This window comes from Pygocentrus nattereri, chromosome 1 (genome assembly GCF_015220715.1).
Source record: "Pygocentrus nattereri isolate fPygNat1 chromosome 1, fPygNat1.pri, whole genome shotgun sequence".
In the NCBI taxonomy this organism is placed as follows: Eukaryota; Metazoa; Chordata; class Actinopteri; order Characiformes; family Serrasalmidae; genus Pygocentrus; species Pygocentrus nattereri.
In genome coordinates, this window is record NC_051211.1 from 51,042,410 (window position 1) to 51,068,823 (window position 26,414).

Genomic DNA, 26,414 nt, shown 5'->3' on the forward strand with positions numbered 1-26,414 from the left:
TCTTATTCGCATCGTTTGTTCTAGTTTGACTTTCTCTTTTTTCCCCTCTTTGTTATTTCCATCTGATTCCAGTTCAAATGTGTATAATTCGATTAAAATTGGAAACATGGTGGGGGGGGGGGGGGATTGCAGGGGGTCATTGTTAAAACCATATGATTTCAATATAAAATAAAACCGTCCCATTTTCCTGGTGCAGACAGTAGGGGAGACAGTGGTGGGGCCCTTGGTGAGTCTGGACTTTCCAGGTGGACATCTGTTCTGCCTTCTTTATGCCGCTGTGACGCAGAGATGAGCCTCATCTGGAGGAAACTGGCTGTTCTTGAATGAATGAATGGGTTCTTTCTCCTACTGGGCTGAATAGGCTCATTAATGATAATGTGTAAGCAAACTCTGTGGCAAAATGATGAATTGGTGCATTTAATGATGAGTCTTTAGGAAGACAGGGAAGACAAGCAGGGCAAAACAGCACAATCAGGCGGTTGACAGACATCAGTAAATTTGACCTAAGTGTTGCATAACACAGGTTACTTTATCTTACTTGTAATCTGAACCGAAGCAGTCACTGTGGTGATGGATTGATCCACACTGAATGGGATGTTTGGTCCACTATGTGGTCAGTAGACTCTTCTTAGCAGCGGAGCCCTCTGAAGACTTGTGTAATTAAGTGTGTGATTTGTTGAATATTGTGATATTGGCCTTAGCAGTACTGGTATCACAGAAGGATGCAATATGCGAATGAACCTCCTAACCAGTTACAATGTTTTGTGACCAGAGTGTATGTGTGTGTGTGTTTTGATTGAATATATTCATGTAATCTAACAAAACTCAAGTATTTTGGTTAAAATAATGCTAGTATTTAACTGCGTTGCCTGTCACCGCATCTTCTTGAACTGCCGCTCAGGCAAAGTCATTGGACAGCTGAACGTGCTCAGAGGAAAGCGCCAACCTCCAGTCCGTTCACGTCAGCTAGCTAACTAATAGACGCCTGCACTGGCTAGCATTGTGCTGAGTGATGGGCGCAGAGCTGGGGCCGTCCTACCCACCCAGAGAGAGCGAGGCCAATTCTGCTGTCTTCTACACAGGCGGCTGTAGAAAAAGAAAATTATTTTGATCACAATAATGCCAGTCATTTTAACTATGTTGCATTATTGATTCACCCATGCATTTTTATTATTATATGGTCTCCTGTTATTGGAGGTGAACAACGTAGAGAGAACTTTTTTGCCAACAATGCAATTGTGATTTAAATGCAGCTATTCTGTACCAAAGCTCCAGGCCTGCACATCCGTTTTTTTCAGACTTGAGGACTGAGCGCTGGGTGTTGTGTCGCAGACTGACAGATTACAAGCTATGTTAGCTTAAATTTCCCTGCTTTAAAATTAAGACCGTGTTGAAAAATGTAGGAAATAAGTAAAATTGAAGTTTTCAAATTGCAGTTTCAATAAACAGTTAATGGTTCATCCCTAGCAGCAGTCACAGGTGGAGTAATGTAATTACAACACTAGTATTTTGCCATTTTTTTGCAGCCAGACTGCAGCAATGACATCACATGATGAGCTCACCTGAGAGGACCAGAGAGTATAGTGAAATAGCATAAAGTCTGTCAGCACTCAGCCTCACCGCTCTCTGCAAGACCCTGGGAAAAGACCCCTGCTTAACATCAGACACATTTGTGATGGCTTGCCCTGTCACTTCAGCTTTAGCAAACTGCCTCCACAGCAACTTATGCGTCTTCCCCAGGGGAGAGTGTACGGTCCTCTGCCAAGTCGGTTAGAGATTGTGTGTGGGTGGCTGCATGTACACTTGTCGTTTCATTTTAGGGGTTCATTTTTATCTCTCTGAACATTCTGCTTTCACGCTGTTTGGATTTCCAGCCCGACTCCTCCTGCATCTATAAATAGCAGAGTGATCCATTTGAAACCTCCCAGGCTGATTTTTATCTCCCTAATCACATGGCAAAGTGGAGCAAGATTTGCTTTGCTCACTTCTGAAGACCCTCCTTGCTTTTTTTTGCTCTGCGACTTCAGATATTAGGGTTCAGCTTTGATGTGCATCTTCTTCTTCTCCCTGTGCCCTCATGCGTGCTTCTCTCCATCGCAACCACCATCCGCCTCTTTCTCTCTCCTTCTGTTTCTATGTATACTGTCCTCTCTCACCCTCTGGCATAAAGATGCCTTTCTGTGGAATTGTTTGCCTGAGTGACCTGCTTTTTAAGGTCTCAGCAAACCACACGACTTGGATCGTTCTCCCAGGATGCATCACTCAAGAAAAATACATTTTAATGGCGCATCTATGCTTCTGGTTTCCCTCTTGGACGTCAGCGATTCAGGGACTTGCTTGCCAGCTGTGTTTCTCTCGCCTGCTCTGTGACGGAGGGTAAACTAAGAAAATAGCCTGAAGATGCCAGAGAGCCACTGCCGTACTGGTGTTCTTTGTAGAAAAAGCACACATGTATGTTAAATGCGCTCGATATGAGAGAAAAAAAAAGAGAAAAAAACTTTTTGGTTTCCCTCCTTGTTAGCTTTGCACTACCGCTATATCCATGCAGTCATGGTTGGTCAGTAGAGCACAGAAATACACAGCTACGATTTTAGAAATGTACTACGAGCGGGTGGGGGGTGGTGGGGAGGGGAGGGGGTGGCACCAACTGTGGTTTTTGACCGAGACGTGTGCAGATTGGTGATTTTTTTTGGCCTCCAAAGAGCTTAATGATTGTGAAATGTTACGTTAGAAGCAATCCTATCAAAACAAATGCTAGCCGCTCCTCCCCTCAAACCCAGTGAACTGAGGGCGGGCGACAGGCCTGGCGGAGAGACCGCTTCCGTGTGCATGTAGAGCGGATTGGGCTGCTTAACCAGTAAAGTTCGAGGTTCATTGTGGTGGGGTTTATGCGGTCGGAACATTCTGGCCCCCTGGCCCAGGGCACTGCTGCTGGACGTGTTAAAGGGCGGACGTTGGAGTCCTTCTTTGGGCGCATCGCCCGCCTACTTTCTTTCTCCAGGTTAGGAAGGGAAAGCGCTCGTAATGTGATGAAATAATAGCTAATAATAACAGTGAGCAGTGGAAAATCCTCACAAATTAGGTCTGTCTTGGAGGCCACGGTCTCTGATAAAGCAGTTACATTCTAGAACACTGTAAATGCAAATTTATTAGGTACACCTACCTTGCCCCTGTGCTCATTAGCCATATTATCAGTATATTTGCCTTATACGTGCACTTTATAGGGGTCTGTTGCTGCTCTATTAATCAGTCCCCTGTGGAAAAGAACGAGATGACCAGATATTACCAGGGTGGTGAACCCTTCTTGACACAGCAATGACACTGACATGGTAGTGTGTGTTGTGCTGATTGGAGTGTATCCAGCAGAGCAGTGTGCCTGGACTTTTTACTCATTGTGTACACTTACTGAGCACATTATTAAGTACTTCTGTACCTTGTTGGACCACCTTATTGGTGTGGAGTTACAGACGTACCTGGTCTTTTTTTAAATTTGCTGTTTGAGTTAAACATCCTCTAGCTCTTCATCAGGCATCAGTTGCTAACCACAGGACCTCTCTTGGCTAGATATTTTTGATTGGCAGGCTATTCTCAATCTCAACCCAGAAGTGACGTTGAGGTGTTTATAAACCCTACCAACTACACCTGTGCCATGCTGCTACCAGGATAGAGTCACTACTATTTTAAAAAGGATCCCTTTCCTTTGATGGATGGGGTAGACTGTGTCTGACAAGTTATACATCAACAGGAGAGTGTATTACAGTGAGTAATAGTAAACCTAGAGACAGCTGTTATTCAGTGTTTTAAGTGGTTTAAACCTAGTCCAGATTATTTTTACTGTGCTTATCTGGAAAAACAGTGAAGTTGTGATGAATCAGCCAGGCATGGTGATGTGATTTGTCTGTGTTCCATTCCTGGAGAAGTGTTGATGTTAGCTTTGTGAGTGCTGCCAGTAATATGGTCTGATATTTTACCTATTTGTGTCTTTCTTTAATCTGTCAGATGCACAGCACCATAGTGCCAAGTAAGATTTACAGCCCTGTCATGGGATATAAAACCTGCTCTTTCACTTTTGATTGTATTTCTAGTCAGTTAATCTGATTATTTTAACTATTAAATATGAAGTTTCATTCAAAAAGTTGAATAGTAAAAATAGGCTGAACTGTTTTAAAACAGTTGATTTTATGTATATCAGAGAATTTAAACTATGCATTATCATTGTTTAAATTTCCATTTCATGGAGGAAGTAAATAAAATTTTAGTTGATCATTTTTTATCATCAAGTAATCAAATTAAACGGCAGCTCAAGCTGTAACCCTTTATGCTTTGCTGCGCAGTCTCTCTCCCCATCCTCAGCTAATAAACTCTCAGTGGCACATTAGTCATCCTAATGCCTTCCAGGCCTGAGCATGGGAGGCCTTAAACAGGTGAGGTCCCTTTGGCCCCCTGTGGACATAGCTGGCCAAATGTAGGACAGATAGGAAAGACTTGGCCCAGGCCTAGCACCCTGCCTTCGCGGTCCAACAGCCATTTAAAATAAGCAGCTCATTTAACGCTTAACCATCCATGTACAGAATGAGCTCTACAGATGAAGAGGAATGGAGGAAGAGGGAGAGCTGAAGTGTTGTGCTCTCTTTTTTTTTTTTCATCATCACCTTCTTTTTCTCTCTTTCATGCCCACGTCGTCTTCTCTGTCGTCACTCTGCCTCTGCTCATGCAGTTCCTGCCTTGAACTCCTAAGAGTCTATCACTGTAATCAACAGCTCGTTGACTTGGCTCTGTTAAATCTGCTATGTGTGGTTTACAGTTGGCAGTGGCATTGTCACTCAACAGGATATACATGTATGTGTGGGAGTTTGTATTAAGCCGTGCTGAAATGTGTATACGTGTGTCGGCTGAGCTTTTCTCTGGAGCTTCCTCTGGACCTGAGTGCTGCCTGCCTCCTGTGACAGCGCATGGTGAAGAGGAGACCATGTTTCATACCCCCTGAGCCTCTACAAGTCTGTTACACTCATCTCCAGTAAGAAGCTCTGTCCTCATGTTCTGTCTGTCTGTCTTTCTTCTGCCTATGCGCAGAAGTCTTTCGATGATGAGTGCTACACTGGGGAAAGCCCCCTGACCCTAAGGAAGACAGAGTTCCCCGCCTCCTTTTCTGTTTCCCCTTCTGAAGCCACTGCATGTGAAGTGCTTTTGGGATTTTTGTGAGGACATTAGTCATTAGGGTCCCGCTGCAGCAGCGCGGGAAGGCGTGTCAGGGAGTATCTGCAAGAGCTGATGCACGGCACCTTAGAGACAGAAAGAAATAGACAGAAAGTGAATGAACGAATGGTCTCATGTTAAAAACTGTGGAATATACCGAACAGACACTGTTACACAAATAGAGAGTGATTAACAAATAATGAACTTCTCTCTTAGGTGTATTCTAAAGTTTCTCAGTGGCTATTTTATTAGACACAGCTGTACGCCTTGCTATTGTACAGCTTTACTTAAGGCATTTGTAGTGTGTCATTCATCCTCAAGCCCTTCATCAGTGGTCAGTTACTGACCTCAAAGTCTCTGACGGCTAGATATTTTTGCATGGCGGACCACTGTCAAACCAGCAGTTGCACTAACGTGCAAAACCCCAACTGTACCGTTGTGCCAGATACATTCATACCAGCCTCACAGACACAACAGCCACAACCAGTGTCTCTGCTCTATTGATATCTTTCCACCGCCCAAATGATCTGCTTACTGGTGGTCTTAGGGTGGTATTAATGGGTGAGGTAGAGGGCAGCCTTGGGTTGATAATTGATATTTAATGCTTCCCGCAGGTCTGAATCAAACCTTGAGGGGAGCATCGTGGGTGGGGGATCGGGTACGTTATTTGAATATATGGATATTGTGGAGATGACCACAGGGAAAGAGAGTGATTCTTCATGTTAGACTTTGTTCAAATGAGACAAACTATAATTTGGATGTTGTTAAAATTGGCCACAATATACTTGGGTGGCCATCAGTATACTTGAGTGGGCTGCCCAAGTATAGCCTACATGAGGGAAAGACTGATATTACCGAATATTTCAGTAACTTAAATTAAGTGTTTATATTTTTCAATTATATCTTTTGTCATTGTTTTTATGGATTGCCTTTATTAAACCATTCCTTTTCTGCATTCCTTCTAAGTTTAATTCAGAAGTGTATGCAATAGAAGAGATTGCACTTAATTACAGTCTAAAATTACAGATTAAAATAGACAGGCTTGTACAGAATAAAGGAGCTTATGTTACACTAGGAGAATAATTACCAATAGTTGGTAACTTTATGGTAATTATACTACCATAGGGGCTCTGTAATGCTCACATATGGTACTTCATAACTGTATCTAGATTATGGTGGTGTTGCTTATTGCTGTGGTTCTGTAGATTATAATTGTTAGTCTAAATTTACCTGGTCATGGCTTGGTAGAAGGCAACTGACAACTTGTGCAGCAATAGATGAGCTACAGACAGCATTTGCATATCTATTAATCTTGAGCGTAGGTGCAAGGAAGGTGTATCTAAACTAGCACCCTCACAGCTTGCTCACTGTTACAAGCTATTAGCAGAACGCTCCTCTCTGTACCTCATGTACAATGAATATAAGCTCTCAGTTTGAGCACTTTCAGACCTTTTCACCCCTAACCCAGAACATCTTATGGGTCATAACCCTCATTGCCACTTAACCTCCTCCTGGGGTCTGAACCCAACCCCAAACAGACTTCCTTCCCCTTGCCATGGGCCTAATTTTCTTTTGGCAGACTCGCTCTCCTTTTACTAATTGTTATGTCCCCCACCGAAGCACACAGGCTTGCACAGTGAATGGAAGTCCCAGACTGCAGACTTCATGGTCTGTTTAAATGGCGCTATGGAGGTGACATTGGGAGTTAGTTAGTGTAAAATTTCCCCCCTCGCTTCTCCAGAGTCAACACAGACCTGCCCTGGCTTTCTCTTCACTCTCACCGAGCTATTAAAGACCTGCTCTTTCTTAGCCAATCACTGACGGAGAACTCCAGCCTGTGCACGTCAATGGCCATAAACTCCCCCCAGTGTATAAATCTAATGGCATTCGTATAAAATGCCTGCATAAATAGGTGACGAGGCTCTAAGTTCATAAAAAGCTACAGCCGTGGAGCCATAATGCACATAAATCTTGCATCTCTTAAACGAGCGCTGCTGTTTTTTTAGCGTAGAAAGCATGCGAGTGAGGGAGTGGTGTACGGCTGCTCTGTGGAATGGTGTAGGGGGGTTACAGAGGGATATTGAGAGCTGTGGAGAGAGGCACTGCAGAAAGGTAGAGGCAGTCACATGTGATATGACAGCGTCGGAAGACAGGCAAACTCACCTGCTCTTAATCTCCATTTTGCATCTGTGTTCTGTGCTCAGATTGCTGAGTATTGGTTTGAAGGGGGGGGGGTGTATGTGGAGAGACCACAAGTGTGTGCACGCACATACCTTTTCCCATTTATTTGGCAGCCATTCTTCTCTCTTGTCAACTTTTTTCTTTGTGAGTAGTGTCTTTCTTGAAAAGCATTTTATGATGGTGGTCCCACCGGCCATGTCAGGGGCCTGCAGGTTTGAGGCTTTGCAGCCCCCTCAGTTTAGCTTTTTTCTTCAACCCCCCCTTAGCCAAGTAGCACTGTGTGGCTGTAAGTGGATAGCCCAATAAAACTCACAGCCATAGGGAAGCGAAGTGCACTGAGGCCTGGAATCTACTTGAAAAAGAAGCTTGATGGCCTATGATCCACCGATCCTCCCCCACACAGTCTGAATCACTTGCTGCGGTGCTGGGACCCCCTTTGCTCTGGGCCGTTGGGGGCCACGTGGAGGAAGCCAGTGTCTTCTCTCTGATGGGCCGTCTGACTGACAGCATTGATCCAGACGCCCGCTTCTCAGCGTGGGTATCGAATGGCGCTCGATGAACTGATGGGTGATTGATGAGCGGGAAAGAGAATGGGGAGGCCAAGCTGTTGTTGAGGGGCCCACGCTTTTCTCTCATGGGCATTGAAGGAGGAAGGAGGGAAGCTTGAGGTATAACAGTGCCAGGTATGCATAGGCATGCACTTCAATCCAGCATCCAGTGAAGACAGCTTCTTTTAGAGAGGTCATAATGAAGTGGATTCCTATGAGGAGCTCTTCCAGTGTATTGGCTATAGATGAAGGCCAAACCGTGAGATTTGAGAAGCCTTGGGGGCAGCTGTGGAGTTTAACCCTGCTGAGAGTGAGAGTTTGTGTCCAGTTCTCATCAAGCTGGATCTAGAACTGGATCAGCAAATGATTATTGGTACACTTCCTCCATTCCAATCATCCACCATGCTTATTTACTAAACTGCTGGCCATGTCTACACTCTTAAACATAAATGGTTCTTGGTTATGTTTTTTAGGAGAAATCTTTAATTGATATAGAATCTTTTCCTCAAGTAGAGGTTCTTCATACCAGCACATTTCATTTATAGGCCTGGTTTCTGAGACAGGGAGACAAGTGTCCATTCAGATGTTCTTTAGGGAACCAGAAGTGGTTCCGGTTCCTCTGTACTATTTTTTATGTTTTCCTTTCTTCAAAGAAGTGACAGGAAATGGAAATAAATGTGGAGAATTTTATCTTTCCACTTCTCCACTCTACCCTGCCTCTTTTCCTCCACTATCTACAGGATACAGTGCAGGCACGCATGCCAAACACTGTGGCCACTCAAGATGCTTCCTCCTGGCCATCTTTTCCCCAATGCCTAATGGACACTACACACAGAGCTCTTTTAGTGAATGGACATAAAAATAGATGCAGTTTGGACGAGACGGAAGACCTGTTACATCATCGTCTTTCCACGACGCTGTCCACAACCTAAATAGACAAATACACACAAGCCTCTACTGTCCTTAGCACTCACAGACTCAAAGACAAACAGAGCTTTGAGGAGAAAAATCCCCTCATCATAAATCTGTCACCTGGCTGTGATGTTTGTTGTTATTGTTGTATTATTTATGGCCTCGGACACCTCACTCTGACACAGAAACATTTGAAAGCGACAAAATAACATGACCTTAGCAAAACACTGATGACAGAGCACCGTCTACAGAAAATCCTACTCGCTGCGGAGATTGATGCCAACCACTAAACTAACTGCCATCGTCCTCAGGCGTAGTAATCACCCACTGTGGCAGCCCATTTCTGGAACAGTCCACACTAAGTACTGTACATTCTAGCATGCTAGGCTACTGCGCTGTGGGGCTGTTTATCACTGAACAGAAGGAGGAGGTCAGTAAAAGCGTGTTAACTTGGCCGTTGAGTGTGGCGCTAGATGGATGGTGTAGCACTCTGTGGAACATTTGTCTTCAACAGCAACAATGCAGCCCAGTTGTACTTACTTACCTTGCTGGTGGAGTTGGAGGCAACTGGCAGAATCAGAACCAACTGGGCCTTAAGCTGGACCTTTTTTTGAAGGGGGCAGTAGAAACTTTGGGTCTCTAAAGATCATTTCAGTGAATAGTTCTTTAGAGTCACTTTTGTAAATGGGAACCCTTTTAAGGTTTAAGCCTTTGGTGCGCTATGTAGCTTTTAAAGTCCTAACAGATCATAAAAAGACTAGATGCCCCACATTGTCTGGCTATTTTCTGCAGTTTTTTTTGTGTGTGTGACTGAAATAATAGGGATCACGCAGTAAACCACGTGGGATCACACATGCCACAACTTTCAAGTTGCTGCAAACTGAACAGAGCTCACCGAACTCATAGGAACACACATGTTCACCCGTTGGAAGAAATGTGGGTTCTAGATGTAAAGATGTGATCAGTGTGGTAGAGGTTAGAGTTGTGATTGTGTCTTAACCTCTGCTGTTTAAAAAGCTGTGCTGCACAGGTGTAGTGTCTGCCTGGCATTTTTCTGTATTTATTTACTGTATTTACTTCTTTTGCACTTTCTGTTCTGGCAGTCCTTGCAGCCAGAGTTGGTGACCAGTACACGACACGAGATTACGCTCAGATATCCTCTGACTGGCCTGAAACTCTATCAGAAGGCGAAGGCTGAGTCTATGACCCTCACTTATTTCTTGATTATCTCTATATATCAACTATATTAACTCCTAGATTAGAGCCAACCAGACCAGCTTCAACAAGACTAGTATAGGGGTAAAAGTCATGCAGAAACCCCAGATTGGAAGATCCTTCACATAATGTAAAAGTTCTATAACAAGGGTAATAAAACTTGAGAAGGTAAATGGTGACAACAGCTTCCTTTAATTGCTTAATCATTAATGATTAGTCCAGACAAACATTTGTTTCTAGCAGTATCTGAGCTCAGGACTGTCTTTCTCTAACTTATTGGTAACTAGTAAAGATACTTTCTCTAGATAGACAAAGCACTTCTTGTAAGTCGCTCTGGATAAGAGCATCTGCTAAATGCTGTAAATGTAATAAAATATTAATAAATATTATTAAGACTAATCCAGTATATTTAGATAAACGGTTTTGGATGTAGTTTTGTGATATAATGAGTACTGTAAATTGTGTGGCAATTGGCAAAAAATGACATTACATTAAAATAAAAATGAAGAAAGGCTGTTCTTAATGAGCATTTCACGCTCTTGCGCTGTCAGGGAATAGACGAGCGCTCAGGTGGATTTTTCATGTTAAGCGTTTATTTTATTGGTCCTCAGAACTGAATTTTGTGGGTAGTTTAATTTAAAGTGATTGTTTCACAGCAATGCTTAAAATTGCTACTTCAGACCAGTGACATGTACTCAGAACACATGAGATGCATCGCTTTTAAATATGAAACGGAAAGAAAAGCTCTGTTCATTTGTTCTTAATCTTTGTTTTTATCTCAGACTGTCTTTTTTTCCAGCAAGCCATGCTTAACTACTTAATGAAGTAATTTGCTTTCTGACTTGTTATCTAGCCCTGTAGTCTCTGTTCTGATGAGCTCCCCACAGCTAAAGTAGTTTATATAAATGCCTGTGATTGGATAAACTGCAGCACAGGACTGCTGCAGAAGCCACAGTGATTTGTGTTCATGTATATCACTGAAATAGGGCTATATTTTACAGATGTTAATTGTCTTTGTAAATTTGCTAGTGTTCAGTTCAGTCCACTGAGAGTCTTTGCTTAGTCTGAATCCAGACTGTGGTCTCCCAGTCGACCACCCTGTTCTATAGCAGAAGGTTTTTCCTGAAACTGTATGTCCAAGCTTGGAACCGTAATGTGTGTAAATGTGAAAGACAGAGAAAGAAAGGAAGGAAGGAAAGACAGAAAGAAATGACAGATAGCAGTAGCGTGTCATCACTAAGGCAAAGACATTTGACTCCAGCTGTTTTCCGAGTGTGACCGCCTAGCCTGTGGAAGAAGGCTGTTGGGTCACAGTGGTTTAGAAGTCTTCTATCAGCCTGCCTCTTTAAAACCTCATCTCCTCAGCAGTTTCAGATACCCACCCTGAGTGCACCTGGGGAATCTGGTGGAGATGCTAAAGATGGTGATACCCTTTACTGCCATTTCGACCATTTCTTTAATCTTAAATGACGTATGATATCATTTGGGGGTGGCTGAGCAGATGGAGAAGTGCAAGCCAAATATTTTTCTTTTCTTCTGTCAGCACATGTACAGTATTAGTCGCGTGTAGTTCCTGCTATTAATAGAAGAGGCTGATACTCACCCCCTCATATGGTCATATAAATATATAGTAATGGCACTTCAAAGAGAGCACAATTACTGAGGGCATCTTGCCTCTCATTCTTTCCATTAATCTTTCTATCTCTCACTGTTAACTCTCTCCCCTCTCTGCGGTGATGTTTCTCTGTCACGCTGCTCGCTGTAGCCAGGATCCACCCAGCGGAGCTGCACAGCCCACGCTGAGCCAACTAAAACAGAATAACATTCTGCCCTGGAAAAGACACATAGGGTAATAAGAATTAATAAAGTGTGCGGACACAAGCGTTTTTTCTTGTGTTTGCGCGCTGCGGCACTACAAGCCTCGGATGAAACCAGATTCTTTATCCTTCCATCTCTGCAGTCCTCTCTTCACTCACTCACTCTCTGCTTTCCCCCGCTGGAATTTCTTTTCCCCAGTGCTCTCTACCGCACTCAGGTAACTGTGGATGCTTTCTGTTTTGGAGCTCTTGTGTGCAGTCCAAATAGTGAAGAGCGTTTTCTTGACTCCTTAAGCCCTCTCTGTTTTCAGCTCCCACCGTGAGATTATTTATGTAGGAAAGCTTCAATCGATCTTCTCTTCTCGCACGTTTTAGAGAAATTCGCCCTCAGAATGCAGCATTTGGGTTAAGCGTTTCAGTCCAAAAGCAATACTGAACATTGTAGCACATGTGACACTCGATCTGTTAGGAGTGGAGAAGGCGGTTAGGGGGGTGATGGAGGAGGGGTGGCGGCCTGGGTTTGACTCACCTCAGCACACCTATCCTGTTACTCGGCTATCCATGGCTGCATCTACTGTCTGCCCGCACCTTTCCCCTCTCTCTCCCTCTCTGTGTTTCTCTCGTTCCCTCTCTCTCACGCTCTGCTTTAAGATCAAAAGCTCTTAGGGATGAAGAATGTGTTGGGCCATGTGCTTCTTTCATATACAAACACCTCACTCCTCATAAAAGCTCAGCAAGACGCTCCGAGGCACATATGGTCTTAGTGAGGCCGAGTGCGTAGGATAGTCTGTATACGGCAATCTGGTGCATGCGTTTTCTGCCATATAGCATCTGATAGGCTCCTATAGGCTCAAACAGTTTCTACAAGAGATTCATGACTAGTTAACTAATTATTAAACAGTCATCAGCAATTCCAAAAAAAAAAGAAGTGTTTCAGACGTCAATGAAATGTTTTGGGTTTTATTTTTTTAAACTAGCTTGCTAATAGGAGCTGCGGCTGGCAGCAGCAGCAGTTTCTACACACAGAATTTCTCATTTAACCCCATAACAATTCAAGTTTGTTTCATTTTAAAAAAGACTCATTATTCAGTAACTTCAGGGCCTTCAATGCAAACTAATGGAGCTATTCTTAGGTTAAAGAAGTATGTAATAAATATTTTTTTTCCCATGGCTTGTTGGCTAAGTCAAGTCAGGTCAAGTCAGCTTTTATTGTCAGTACTACAATATGTACAGGACATACAGAGCATTGAAATTGCATTACTCTCAGACCCCATGGTGTAGCAGTAACATTAAATAGATGGTAAACAGGAACAGTGTGACTTTAAATAGACACTAAAAAACACAACACTAAACATAAAAATAAACCAAGAAGCAGAAGAACTGATTTCTGAAGTCAGTGTGTTTTGTGTTAGCTCACCTCTTAATTGGTGCTGGGGTTAACAGCAAATGAAGTGGTTTGAGGTGGGCGATGAACTGTGTTGTATTTCAAGCTCTACGGAGTTACATTGACTTTCTAAACTGCACGCTAAAATCACCCTATCTCATGAGAATCTGTCAAGACAGTTGTTCTCTCGGTTTAATAAAACATCCTCTTTCCTTAATAAATCATCTCCTCTAACTATTTAATAAATTGTTGTTTAAGTGCCCCCTTGATTATCTCTTTTCATTCTCTCAATATAATAAATTGTGGTCTCAATTTGCTAATCAGTTCCCTCCAATTGTGCAAAACCACTTCATTTTTGAGATTATTTGTTATGATAGAACTGATATCTGTTGTTTTTTGTTGTTTTGTTTTTTGTATTTCTTATTTGAAATGATTTTATAGTGCATTGAAAATGACTTACAATTCAGTTATATTGACCAGTGTGAGGATGCTATCAATTAAAAACTCTACAGTCAGTTCATATTTTGCATGTGCTTAGAATGATTGACTCAGAACGGATATTTGTTAGCTGGATATCCTTCTTGTCAGTAACGAATGTTTTGTAAGGTGTTGAATTTGACTGATTTTCAGATGAATCATCTTATGTTTTATGTTATAAATTGATCTTTTCATCTGAAATCATTTATGAGTAAATTGTAATGACCTATGTGAGTGTTTTGGCTGCCAGTTACATTTCAAAACACTGCAGCTGTATAGTAATGAAATAAGGTCTCTTGGTTAAACTTGTTAAAAAGTTCTCCATGAGGGTCGAGTTTCCTCCTTGGTGCTTCAGCTTAGTAGACTCTCAACTCTTAGGAAGATTTTAAACTGGCTGTCTGTGCCTCTTTGCACTGGTTTTTGTGGTCCAATGGGAACCAAATAACTAACAAGCATTTGATATCTCTGCACACCCAAGAGCCTTTCCAAGCAAGAGATGGGCCTAGTGGTGTAAGCAGAAAACAGTCAACAGGCTCCCATTAATTTCCAGCAGTCTTACACAGCTTGGAATTGGTTTCAAATCAAATAGTATTCCCACACCAATAAAACGCTTGGTTCTCTGTGTTTAGCAGAAAAAAATATTTTCTGTTCTCTTTTTCTGCCTGTTTACTGATGTTTTCACTGTGGCTGTACTTCAGTCCTCAACTAATGAACTACTTCCGACAGCGCCAAGTCAGTGTAACTTCTATTGCGGTAATCACTAACACTGGTCCTGGTGATATACCTTCCTATGGAGTCAAGTTCCAACCACAAACTGCCACACCTGTTTCAGCAGATTAACAACTTCCTTTTTCTTAATTGACTGGGTCAGATGTATTAGTGTTAGGAGAGCCATGTACTGTAATATGGAGGTTGGAACAAAACTCTACAAGAAAGCAGATCTCCAGGAACTGGAGGACTAGTGACCACTGCTCAATTATGTTTGTGCGTTTGCTGAATGGCCTGGAAAGTGGAGGAACAAATCAGCCTTAAGGAAGATGTGTGCTCAGACCTCAGAGTTGGGAATGTTTCAGCCCACTACTCTGCTCCATGAAGAATTTTGATTATAACATTATTTGATTATGATTTATCACCTTTTAATGTGTTTTCTATTATAAATTCTTCTCTTTGCCTGAAATCATTTACATTGTGTCACTGTGTATTTCTGTTTTGAATTTGACAAATCAGTCCTTCCAAATCAGTCGCGGAAAATGCATGCAGCACTTTTAGTTTCTTAAGCATGCTATACAGATGACATTTCGTCATCCGCATTCCTTCCAAATGGTTCAAGGTAGCCCTCCTGATTCAAAGTTCGCCCAAAGAGGCTTTAGTTCTATGCAGTATTGTTAATACCGCTTCCTCTTTCCTCTGCTTTGTACAGATTATCCCCCCTCTCATAGACCTCAATCAGAACCGCAGTAAGTTGAAACTCTACATCGGCCACCTCACGGCCCTTTGTCACGAGAGAGACCCCCACATCCTGCAGGACCTGGCCCCGCCCTCCGCTTATCACCGTAGCCAACAGGACGCCTGGGAGGAGGAGCTACAGAAGATGAGCCTTGAGCAGGTGGGTCATGACCACTTTCATCGTATATCAGTTCACTCCATCACTCCACCTGTGCGAAATGGGTGCGGTAAGACCATTTTGCTTATAGTCACTGTCATGGCAAAACCACATACGTCAGAAATGGTAACTTTATACGAAAAGTAAAAGCTTTCTTAACTTTAATTTTCAAAAATAGCCATTTTTGAATAATAGTGTTGCTACACAAATGTGCATACAATTGGGGGTTGTTGGTTTTGATATGGCAGCAGCATTTAAAGCAGGCGACTTTTGAAGAGAACTCTTACAAGTTGTTCTTTAAATACTTTCAGCTTTACAGTTGTTACATAACAAACTCTTTCACAACCTCTTTTAGCACCAAACGTGTTTGTGTGTTGGTGAAAGTGGGCGCAAAAGAGTGAAGCTTGACTGTATTTGAGAGCCAGGTACTGTAAAGGTTTCTTGGGTACTTGGATTTGTCACCCTATGATTATTGGAGCCATCTGGCCTGGCCCCTGTGTGAGCCCCTAGCTGACGCTAAAGCATACTGCCCATAAATCTCCTATTGGCTTTGTGAATCAGGCTCGCTCTGTGTAAATGCCATTAGGCCTCTTTATAGAGTGGAATGTGTTCCTACAGAAAATAAATAGTCCAATATATTGTTTTTTATTAGCCTCATTTTCTGTTACTTTAACAAAAGGAACCCAAACACTACCCAGCTCTGTCTTAAAGCCAGAGGCGAGGCCAAGAATACTAGGGAGCAGTGAGGATACAGGGTTTAAGAAGGGGATTTGAGACAAATGGAGGAGGGAAGTGCATGAGACGATAGGTAAAAGGGAGAGAAAAGGACAGTTGAGGAGGTAGACAGTTTTTGTGAAAAATCTCTGCTCAGGAACACCTACAGTACCGTGGAAAAGAAAGACCATCCTTCATTTAATTTCCGGCCAAAACGGCCTTTAAGTGCAAGTTATTCATTTTAAAGATATCTCTAAGGAGATTAGATATAAGATTCCAAGGCTGGTGTTTAAAAATTGTATGGAGAAAATGAGACTTCAACTGTACAAGACCTGGTAGACCACCAAAACTGTCCCCATGCAACTCGAACAAAGAAGCTGCTTGTGTTCTCAGAACAAAGGACTGGCCACCCCAGAGTCCAGAGCTCAACATCACTGAATGTGTTGGCGGTTACTTGGATGGTGAGAAGCAGCTAAACCAGCTTCTAAGACTGAAGGTGTGTAACGTAACTTTTTGAAAAGGGTTCTATGTAGTACCCAAAAGGGTTCTTCTATTGTGACAATCTTGACATCGTAGCAATAGAGGAACTCTTTTGGGTGCTATAGAGAACCCTTTTGGAAAAGGTTCTATATAGAACCATCCACAGCAAATTTTCCTTTAATCTGAAGAATACTTTCATGATGCAGAGCTCTTTAATCATGCGACTGGTTCTTTAAGTGTTCATGGTACTATATCTTATGTTTTTTCCTAACACTGAAAACATGTGTATGTAATAGCCATTTTGACTGGAAATTAAATAAATAAAAGGTGGTCTCTGACTTTTGCACAGCACTGTAAGCGCATCCTTTTTTCTGTGCCTACCATAGCAGTAAATTGACTGCAGGCAGACAGTAGGTTTAGTTCTTGAGTCAGATCTTTTAAGTTTTGCATCCATTTAGAAGCTTTTGCAGGACTGGGGGAAATAAATTGTCTGGAAGTCTATATACGCATTACACTCATGTTAAACCAGCCCCATCCCTCAAAAAGAGCCAGGAGTGATCTTGCACACTTTTGCCAAAGGCCATACAATGCTCATGTGTTTCGTAGCACAGTGAACTGTCTGCTTGGCAGGTTTTTGGCTTGGCCTGACATAATTGAAAGGCATTTTTTATGTGGGCTACTTGATGACAACCATTTGGCCTGAGAACAAATAATATTTAAGATTTTTTAGTTTTCTGCAAGTAAACTCTTTTCCTTCCCGAAATTTGGCACCTTTTAAATGTTTTTTTTCTCCTTTTCTTGACTTCTTTAATATGGAATAGGGAGGAGAAATGTCTGTGCATTTTATTTTCCTTTGAGAAAGACCGCTTTCATCAGCAGGCGTGCACACCGAGCCTTACCAATCTCTCTAAGACTGCGCATCGGTCACTGGAGGCTGCCGCACTACAAAAGCACAGCCGGCCTTGATTCTCTGGAGTCGTTTTGAAATTGAATTATTGGCGGTGATTTAATTGAGACAGAGGCCAGGCCGGCACTGCAGGAGACCTGCTGGAGTAATAATCAGAGAGATGCAGGCAGAGAATGGTGTTGAAGCACACAGACAGAGCAGAAGCTACCTACTTAGCCCACCCTCGTGCCAGCTTCTCCTGTTATTGCTCCAAGGGTGATTCCAGCGGAGGTGCTTCTGACGGATCCTCCGGCGGATAAACAAGGCTGTGTTTATCTGAAGAACCCGCTGAGCGGCAGCTTTGAACATTTCGGAGTAATGCTGTGAGTGGTGTGATACTTGTGGGGCTTTCTCCATTCCAGCTGAGAGTGAAAAGACTGGTACTGATTTTAGTGAATGAAATTGCACACTTTTGGACCTCCTCAACGACTATGCCTTCTCCTTTTCAGTGGTCTTCTCAGACTGGTGTCTGAAAAAGATGTGCCGGAAAGCAGAGGTGCTCCCACCTCGCCCCCGAGGCATGCTTGCCGGTTTTCATTTGGTCCGTTAGCTCAGAGACTAGGAGTTGTTTTCAAGTCCAAAAATGCAAAAATGGAGATCATGAATATTTCAGATTCCTCTTTAAAATGCGCACATATATCCAAAAACATTCCTAATCCATATCAAACAGCTTTGAAGCACTTGCCGTTGCGAATACATGTGGTATGCACATGCACGGCGTCCGGCACTTACATGCATGTAAGATAGAGTGAGTTTCCGCTGTTGGATGCTGTGGTCTTCCTCTAACAGTAGAATCAGTTTCAGCTGTGGGATTGGAAGAAATGCTGACGTTCATATGCATGTTTGACTGATATCTTCCATGGCCTCTTTCGTCTTCTGCGTATTTGGAATTCAGTCTTTCTCTTTGTTGAGTTACTGTAGTTCTAGACTGGGAGCTGTATTACTGGATTCTGTTGATTCCTGTTTGCTTCATAACATAACTAACAGCAGATCATGTACTGGATAGACATGCTGAGTGCCTAACCATTTAAAGCAGACGCAAAAAAGTCTTATTTGATGTGTTGAGAATGTGATCTTTCATAGTTCGTAGATGTAGATTCAGTTTTGTAAGCACATTAAACAAATCAATAATAAGTGCTTACCGAGCCACACTGTAGTCTGAATGAGCTCACACACTCGCTTGGAAAAAAAGACATGATGCATACAACAGTAAAGGAAGCGTCATGCATATTTTATGCACCGATAGAAAATTCGGAAACTCATAGAGAGCTGGAGTCGTACACGTTGAACGCAGAAAAAAAGGATTTACTGTTGCAAGATGGCAGATTTAAACAATATACAAACTACTTCGCCTGATTCAGGAACCTGTTGTAAAATGATGAAACATGCAGTTATTTGTGCACAACTGATGAATCTGCTTTAGTACGTGAAAACAAGCGTCTGTGCACAAGTAACTGCAATAGGCACATCTCAAATTACATATACATATAAAATACTTATCATTTACATGAAGCTGTCGGTGAAATTGTAGTGCATTCCTTTAATGCTTACATTTGACTGTACGCAGCTTGTGTGAATAAAGGCCATTGTTATGACAAATATCAGAGCGTCATTAGGAGCAAAAACTGGTATGTTGTGCCATCAAACATTATGGCATCTGTCATGCCAGTTTCAGTAATAATAACTTAACACGGTTATATTATGGAACAAAACTTCTCATGACAGCAACTGACCTCTGCCACGACCTGTTTATGGCATGTAGCAGGGTTCAAATAAAGTGTTGCCCAGTTTAGTTTATTAACAGGCTGCGGTTGCCACGCAACACAATGACCAAAGATCATTTCACAAACATTATGCCTAATGTTTCTTATTAACTTGGCACATTACAATTCAATTGATATGTGTGCGTATTTAGTATTTTACAGTGGCTTTAAACAGTACTCAGCCAATGTTTTGATCACCAGCAGCTCATTTAAAGCTGCATTAAAGCTGAACTGAGTGCTGCTTAATAGCTGTGCTGGATGCGGTGGCAGGGCTGTCCATAGAGAACTAGAGCTGGTACCCAGTCCCCTCATCCCAGCAGCATTCCTCAGGCCTGTGGTTTCAGTGCCCGTGTTTATGAGAGGGCGTGCGCTATTTGAACTCCTGCCCTCTCTTTGATATTGCCTATTGATCTCCTAATTAACAGCTTTTTATGGGCTGCTTTTTATAAGCCTGGCACTCTGGGCTGGCAAAGAGGAGGGTAATGTAGAGCTCAATGCCGCTGGCCTTTCTCTCTCTCTTTCTCCTTCTCTTGGTCTCTCACCCTCACTCACTCTTTGCCCGCTGTCCCCCGTCATCCAGGCTCCACAGTCATTAGGCGCCGCAGCTTTAGTCCTTCCTTTTCCCTCAGCTCTTACGTCCTCACAGGGAGCTCTTAACCCAGCCAAACACAGCGAAGACTCAACCACTCCACATACACAAGCATATTTTACTCAGATTTTGGCCAATCCTTTAGATCCAATGACTAACCGTCATTATTCACAGATTAATCATTAATCATTAGCAAGCATTTTGCAAAATCAAGGATGCAACTCACTATAAAATACACAAAATTTTGTGTGCACACTTGGGCATACACATCAACTGAATTCTGGCTCAATGCATGAGATATAGAGCTTTAGCATGTACATGAAGTAAATGGCCTGAAACCATTTTTAACAAATGCATAAGAACCATCCATCCATCCATCCATCCATTTTCTAAGCCGCTTCTACCTCAGGGTCGCGGGGGGTTGCTGGAGCCTATCCCAGCATTCATCGGGTGGAAGGCAGGATACACTCTGGACAGGTCGTCAGTCCATCGCAGGGCAGACAGACAGACACAGACAGTCACGCACACACTCACACCCAGGGGCAATTTAGCATTTCCAATCGGCCTGACTGCATGTTTGCATAAGAATCAGGTTTTGTTTATACTCATGTGTCGACCACTAAATGTTAATGATTATATAAGCAAAATCTAAACAGTTGACAAAATAGCTTTAATATAGAATGAAGGGTACCAAAATTTCTACAATATAATGGCATTGTTAGGAGAATTTATCATATTTGGTGGCTTTTACTAGCCCAGGGTTAAAGGAAAATAAATGCACACTGCTGGACATCATGCTTTCTGTTGGAGAATTGGACAGAATGTTATTTGCAAATGTCTTTTTGATATGGTATCAACTACTTTGTAGTCGTCTTCTTGAAAAGTGGTCCCAAGCACTGCTATTTTTAGCTGAATGCGTCATTATTTAGTAGGCCTATCAAGCATGATGTTTGCCTTTTGGTGCTCTGATGTACACAGTTCTGCTCAATACATGTAGAACCAAAGCATGCAACATAACTCTTCATGTTCATGAGTTACTCCCACCGTGGAGAATGGTAACCTTATCATCACATACAAAAATGTTCACGTATCATGTGTTTCTTACCTTTGAGGACTCATTGAAGTAGATGTTGGTGTTGTCATTTTGGCACAGCACATTGTGGCTTTTTTTTAGTATTGTTGTATTAAGAGTATTGTAAGCACCTAAATCTTAAAACACAACAATAATTATTTAGGCTTTTTTTTTTTTTAATTGGTAAAGGATGACAATCTACACATCGGGGATGCAGTCACTTTTACGCCTCCCAGGTACGTCTTTTGACCGCAGCTGGAGCTTCAAATGTAAACACTGGTGTGCTAATATAGAACTGAAGCCTTGGGGCAGTTGCAGATAATGACTGTTGATAAGCAGTGATTGGACAACTGAGAAAACAAGGCGGAGCTTGAGATAGGTTGATTAGAATATACCTTGGCTATTTTGCAATGAATCAGGAGATCATAATGATTTTGACTGGCCATAATACAATGACAGCACAGATTTCATTTCATTATCCAAAAAAAAAACACAGCTACTTCTTTCCCCATTTGATTGAGTAGGCCTTTGATCAGTCTATGTAGGCCAAGCTACACCCCTGCTGCACATACAGCATATAAATCAAGAAGTGAATGCATGCACATGAGACACAAACAGTCTGCATCAGTAAGCCCAGTTACACACACACTTGAGTGCTCACGCTCCTCTGTTTATTGCACACACTCTGCCAGACCACCCTATTAGGCCAGGCTGCCAGCTCATCCTCTGTTGTGGTCAGCCCTGCTTTTATGACCCGCTCCCCCTGCCTGTTTTTTTTTCTCCCCTCATGGCGTAAATGTTGTTTTATTTGGTTTGAGCTGTTCACAGGATGTTGCATCTTTGTTTAAACGACTGGCACACAGGAAGGTGATTAAAGCTGCACTGAAAGAGGCTTTCACTCACACAGGTCTCACAGCGTCCACAAAGACAATAAGCTCACCGAAAGGCAGCTCGTCAAATAAGCATTAACATTTATATAAACTGAAACAAAAGCTTTATCTAGTAAATCTAATGAGATTTTTACACAGTTGAAGTGAATTTAGGTGATATATGATGTCATCCCATCGTAAAAGCCCATGAATTATTCCTTCTCATTCTTAGTAATGTTATCCAAGATGTTGCTTTAAGTGACGTCGAATAACTCTTTTAGTTGACCATTTTAAATGATAAGCAGTTGCCATTGTTTTAGTGACAGGCTCATGTTGTTCTGCAGACAGTTTGGGTCCCTCTCTGATAAAGTTAGAGTCTGTATATATGTAAATGGATAATGAATGGCATGTTTCTGGTCTAAGAGGAAGAGAACTGTGTACTTGGCCAAAGGCATCTGACTGTGATCTCTCAGCACAAAGCAAAGCTGTATAAACCGAGAGAGTCGTCTGCTTTGTGGCTCATTCTGAATAAAACATGAGCCAGTGGATTGATTATTAATGACCCCTGTGCTGTAGAAATAATCCATTAGGCCACTGTCCTTGATTCAGGCTCTGTATCTGAAGTTAGTCTTAACCTCTCTGTCTTTTTTCATCGACTTTGGGCAAACTGTTTGTAGACTGTCTCTAATAATTACATATTTGTAACTGTAATGCAATAAAGTCATTTTCAGATTATTTTGTTGATTAATCAGATAATCACAGATTTGAAATAAGACCAAACAGAAGTAGTGGAATTAACTGAACATCAACAGACCCTCCTTTTCAAAGATTCCTAAACTTTATTTATTGTTAAAAGATAAAATCGGAAACATTAAGTCGATAGGAGGACTTCATTAACCCTCTACCACTTGCATTAGGAGAGAATTTTTAAAAAAAGTTCATTTTTCTTGCATAAATGGACCTGATTATTAAATTCAAAATCTGAATAAATAAAGTGTGCAAGGCTTCTTTTGGGGCAACATTGTGCGACAATGAAAAGAAATTATATAAAGAAATGTGCTTGGCTGGCTACATCCATTCCACTGTCACACAGTGTTGCTTCTAGGCAACAAACATATTGCTGCAAATTCTTACAACACAAAAAAAGTGATACTAAATGTTAAAAAAAAAAAAAAGGTTTAGAATTGACCAAAGACACAGTAATATGCAAATACATGTTTTGTCTTAATCTACTTGACCTTTTCCCTTTATTGTTAACCCTGTTGTTATGAATACATATAAATACAAATATAAATACATATAATGTTATTGTAAAGTGGGTTTGTTGCCCTGAGGCAACATTGTGATAACTCGATAACTTTCCAAACTTTTTAGTTAACTTACATTACATACAATAATGCTCTGTTTCCTGTGATGAAAACAGAGGAATTGAATTATTCAACATTTTAATTACAGTCTGATTCAGCTTATTTTGTCTGCTTAAATGGCTATAGCAAAATTCACTGCTTTTTAGATGGACATATCTATTTTGGATCAAATGAGTGATTACACAGTTCCAGTACGATTAATCAATAATACATTTTCATTTAAATCGTTTTGTAGCCCTAGCATCTTAACAGTGTCCATCAGAGGAGGAGATTTTAAACTTTACGTTATCCTCGTGTAAATTGCCAACTAAACTTGGCTGTTTCATTGAGAGGCTACATTTTATTTTAAATAGTTTTTTATTGAATAAGTAAACAATCATGACGGCTCTTTAGTTTTATTTTATTCCCCTAAGGTGTTTCAGATAAGGAGAGTGAGGTGAGAGAATCAGTCCTAAGTAGATCTGATATATTATTTTATGGATATCAGTGTCCGTCCGTTTCTTCTGTCAGAACATCCTGCTGTCAGTTTCATTGCATTTTCACTTGCAGGACGTCCTTCCGCAGCTGAATAATCACATCACCATTTTCTCTGCCTGGCAAATACATTTACAGCATGTGCTGTTTTCCTCTACATGCTACAAGCATTCCTGTGAATTTCTTTGGACCAAATGCTGGAGCTGTCAGACAGAGCTAGGAAGCGATGCTAATAGGCTGCTGTTATTTGAATGAGGTCCATTATAGAAGTGGTGTGAATGTTCCAGCAGTGGACGCTTGACTGTTGCTGCAGTGTGGTGCTTCTGCAGAGGCCCTGGGCTCCAGCCTGACAGGCCCATGAATCCTGGGTGGCGTAAGCGTAGGGTAATTTAAAGAGGCAGGAAATGGGAGTAAACATGGCGGAACAAACCTGGAGCCCACTCAGCCACGATTAATGGAATCCTATAAAGTCTGAGCATTTGTCTGCTGGAAGTGGAGTTTTTACTCTTCAGTGCATTCTCCGTGTCTTTGCTTTATGGGCGGCCACACCCTTTATTCTGTCATACTTTCTATAAATACAGCGCAACTGTGTGCAAAGTTAGACATTTTAAAAATAAAATTATACATACGTAATCATTTTCTTTAACTGTTGTGTAAATAGACACATGTATGTTGTGATATTGTGTGTGTGTGTGTGTGTGTGTTTATATTTATATATATATATATATATATATATATATATATATATATATATATATATATATATATATATATATATATATATATATATATATATATATATGAATAAACATTTATCTACAAAGTAATTTACATTCTTTACTTTTAATGGAAGTCAATGTAAAAAGTTTTGGAGCATTTCTGTTCCATTAGTCATATATTTCCACACAAGAGTTCAAATGATGCAGAAAACTGAAAATTGGCGGGGGGAAATGGAGATACAGTATGTTTGGGATTGTTTTTGGACAGCGGTGATATAAATAATACACAAAATATCTATGTTAAACTGATCAGTGTAGATTGTAGAGGCTGGATTTGTTACAGAGATCATTTTTCCCTCAGATATCTGATCCAGTCTTTTCCTGTGGTTGCACCATTACATTGTGGGCTGATGCCTATACCACATATTTTACACATACGTATCTGTCAATGCTGATATTTATTTGTAAAATGTAGAAATTGTGACCACCTGGATTAGCATTACAGTGAAATGTAACATTTTTCTGCAAATACAGTAACATTGCAGACATTTTAGCAATTTAGTTGGATGTTCTCTTCTAGAATTCAGAATTGAAATCTTGGTTTGAAATAAGATAAGATAGACTTTTATTGTCCCACAGGGGGAAATTTGCATTGTTACAGCAGAATACACAGTAAGCAGATAAAGAGCAGTAAGTAGACAAAGATGTGCATCATACAAAATATAGGATATACTATAGAAATAAATAAATAAACAAGGCGTCTGTTGGCAGAAAAACATAAAAAATAAAAATAGAAATATGTGTTGAATCTAATCATTGTTATGATGCATACACATTTTGTATAAGCAATGATCTTCTGATACTGACAGTCCCAGTATTGTTGCTGCCTAATGTTTTCTGCTTGTGCCTGCTTGACGGCTGTACTGGGTATCAGATCAGTGCAATCTGTAGTTTTGTTGTCAGTCAGAGAAGCTGTTAGAAAACACTGAATGAAATCAGTCGGTATGGTGAGGGAAGTCTATGAATTTACCCTTGTCTCGGTGTGAATAAGAGGAGACAGCTCTCAGACTGAGTCAACAGACAGACGTCGGTGAGGCAGACAGTGGTGGGGTGAGTGACGTTAAGCAGTTTTAGTCAGGAACTTTGATACGAATAAATGGATAAATGAATCAGAGTTCACTCCCTCAAAACAAATATATCAAGAGACGTGAGACACCAAGGCGTCAGAAGCAGGTCATATTTTTCTGACCTTTTTCAGTTCTTTGTTTAGATTCATTTAGTGAATCATCTAGTGACTGTGACTTGAGCTGAACTGCTGAAATCAGGTCCCATGTGTATGGTCAGCTCTCCCTCTGTGTTCTGTCCCTCACGTTTTGTTCCCTGAATAATGTTATTAAAGAATTATTTTTCCTCGTAAGTAACTTCAGTGAGTGGTACTCTTGTAGGAATAGTGAAAAACCCTTAACATGCACTATTTAGCTACAGAGCTCTCAGCCTCGGTTTCACAGCCATCATTATATGTGAAATCCCCAGGCCAAGGGATGATTACTCATCTCCCAGAGCCTTTGACTTCACAAAACACGTCTGAGTGCAAGAATAAAACATTAAAGAAATAACTCAAATATGAGCAGGATCAAGGTGTAATATCTGGAAACCACCAAAACATAACATTGCAGTGCTATAGTACATGTGCTGTGACATTCTGCTCTTTACTCATGTTTTATGTTTTTTTTAAAGGCTCTTTATTTATTTCAACTACAGACCTGTTACCGTTATATAGTTTCACCCCACTGTTTGCAAATAAGCAAAGTAGACAAAGTAATTCCAGGTTCAAGCAACAGCTTCAGAACACCTGCTGCATCTAGGACTATGTTTGGAATGAAAATTCCCATCACATTCAGTAATGTTCATTTGTGCACATTGGCAGTCCAGTACATAAGTGGATGTACTTACACAGTACTGTGCGAAAGTCTTAGGCACCCAAGACACATTTTCAAAATCTGTTTGTGTAGTTTGTGTTTATTTGCTCAGAAAATTGTTTTGAATTTGAATAAACAAAATGTATAGAATATTAATTAATAATGATAA

General features: G+C 41.2%; 2 protein-coding genes across 19 annotated transcripts in view; both read left to right on the top strand.

Moving 5' to 3' along the window:
* The window catches only part of cax1 (cation/H+ exchanger protein 1), a 1,125,587-nt gene that overhangs the window by 761,341 nt on the left and 337,832 nt on the right, over positions 1-26,414 (top strand). The window lies entirely within an intron of this gene.
* The window catches only part of erc1b (ELKS/RAB6-interacting/CAST family member 1b), a 340,281-nt gene that overhangs the window by 294,506 nt on the left and 19,361 nt on the right, over positions 1-26,414 (top strand). For 15 of the 18 annotated variants that reach the window (XM_037539543.1, XM_017723129.2, XM_017723132.2 and 12 more), the window contains one exon: positions 15,151-15,336. In XM_037539543.1, the coding sequence (XP_037395440.1) occupies positions 15,151-15,336 (186 nt within the window). Of the gene's footprint in view, positions 1-15,150; positions 15,337-26,414 lie in introns of those variants that run through there. The other 3 variants (XM_037539606.1, XM_017723140.2, XM_017723141.2) reach the window with 1 other exon arrangement.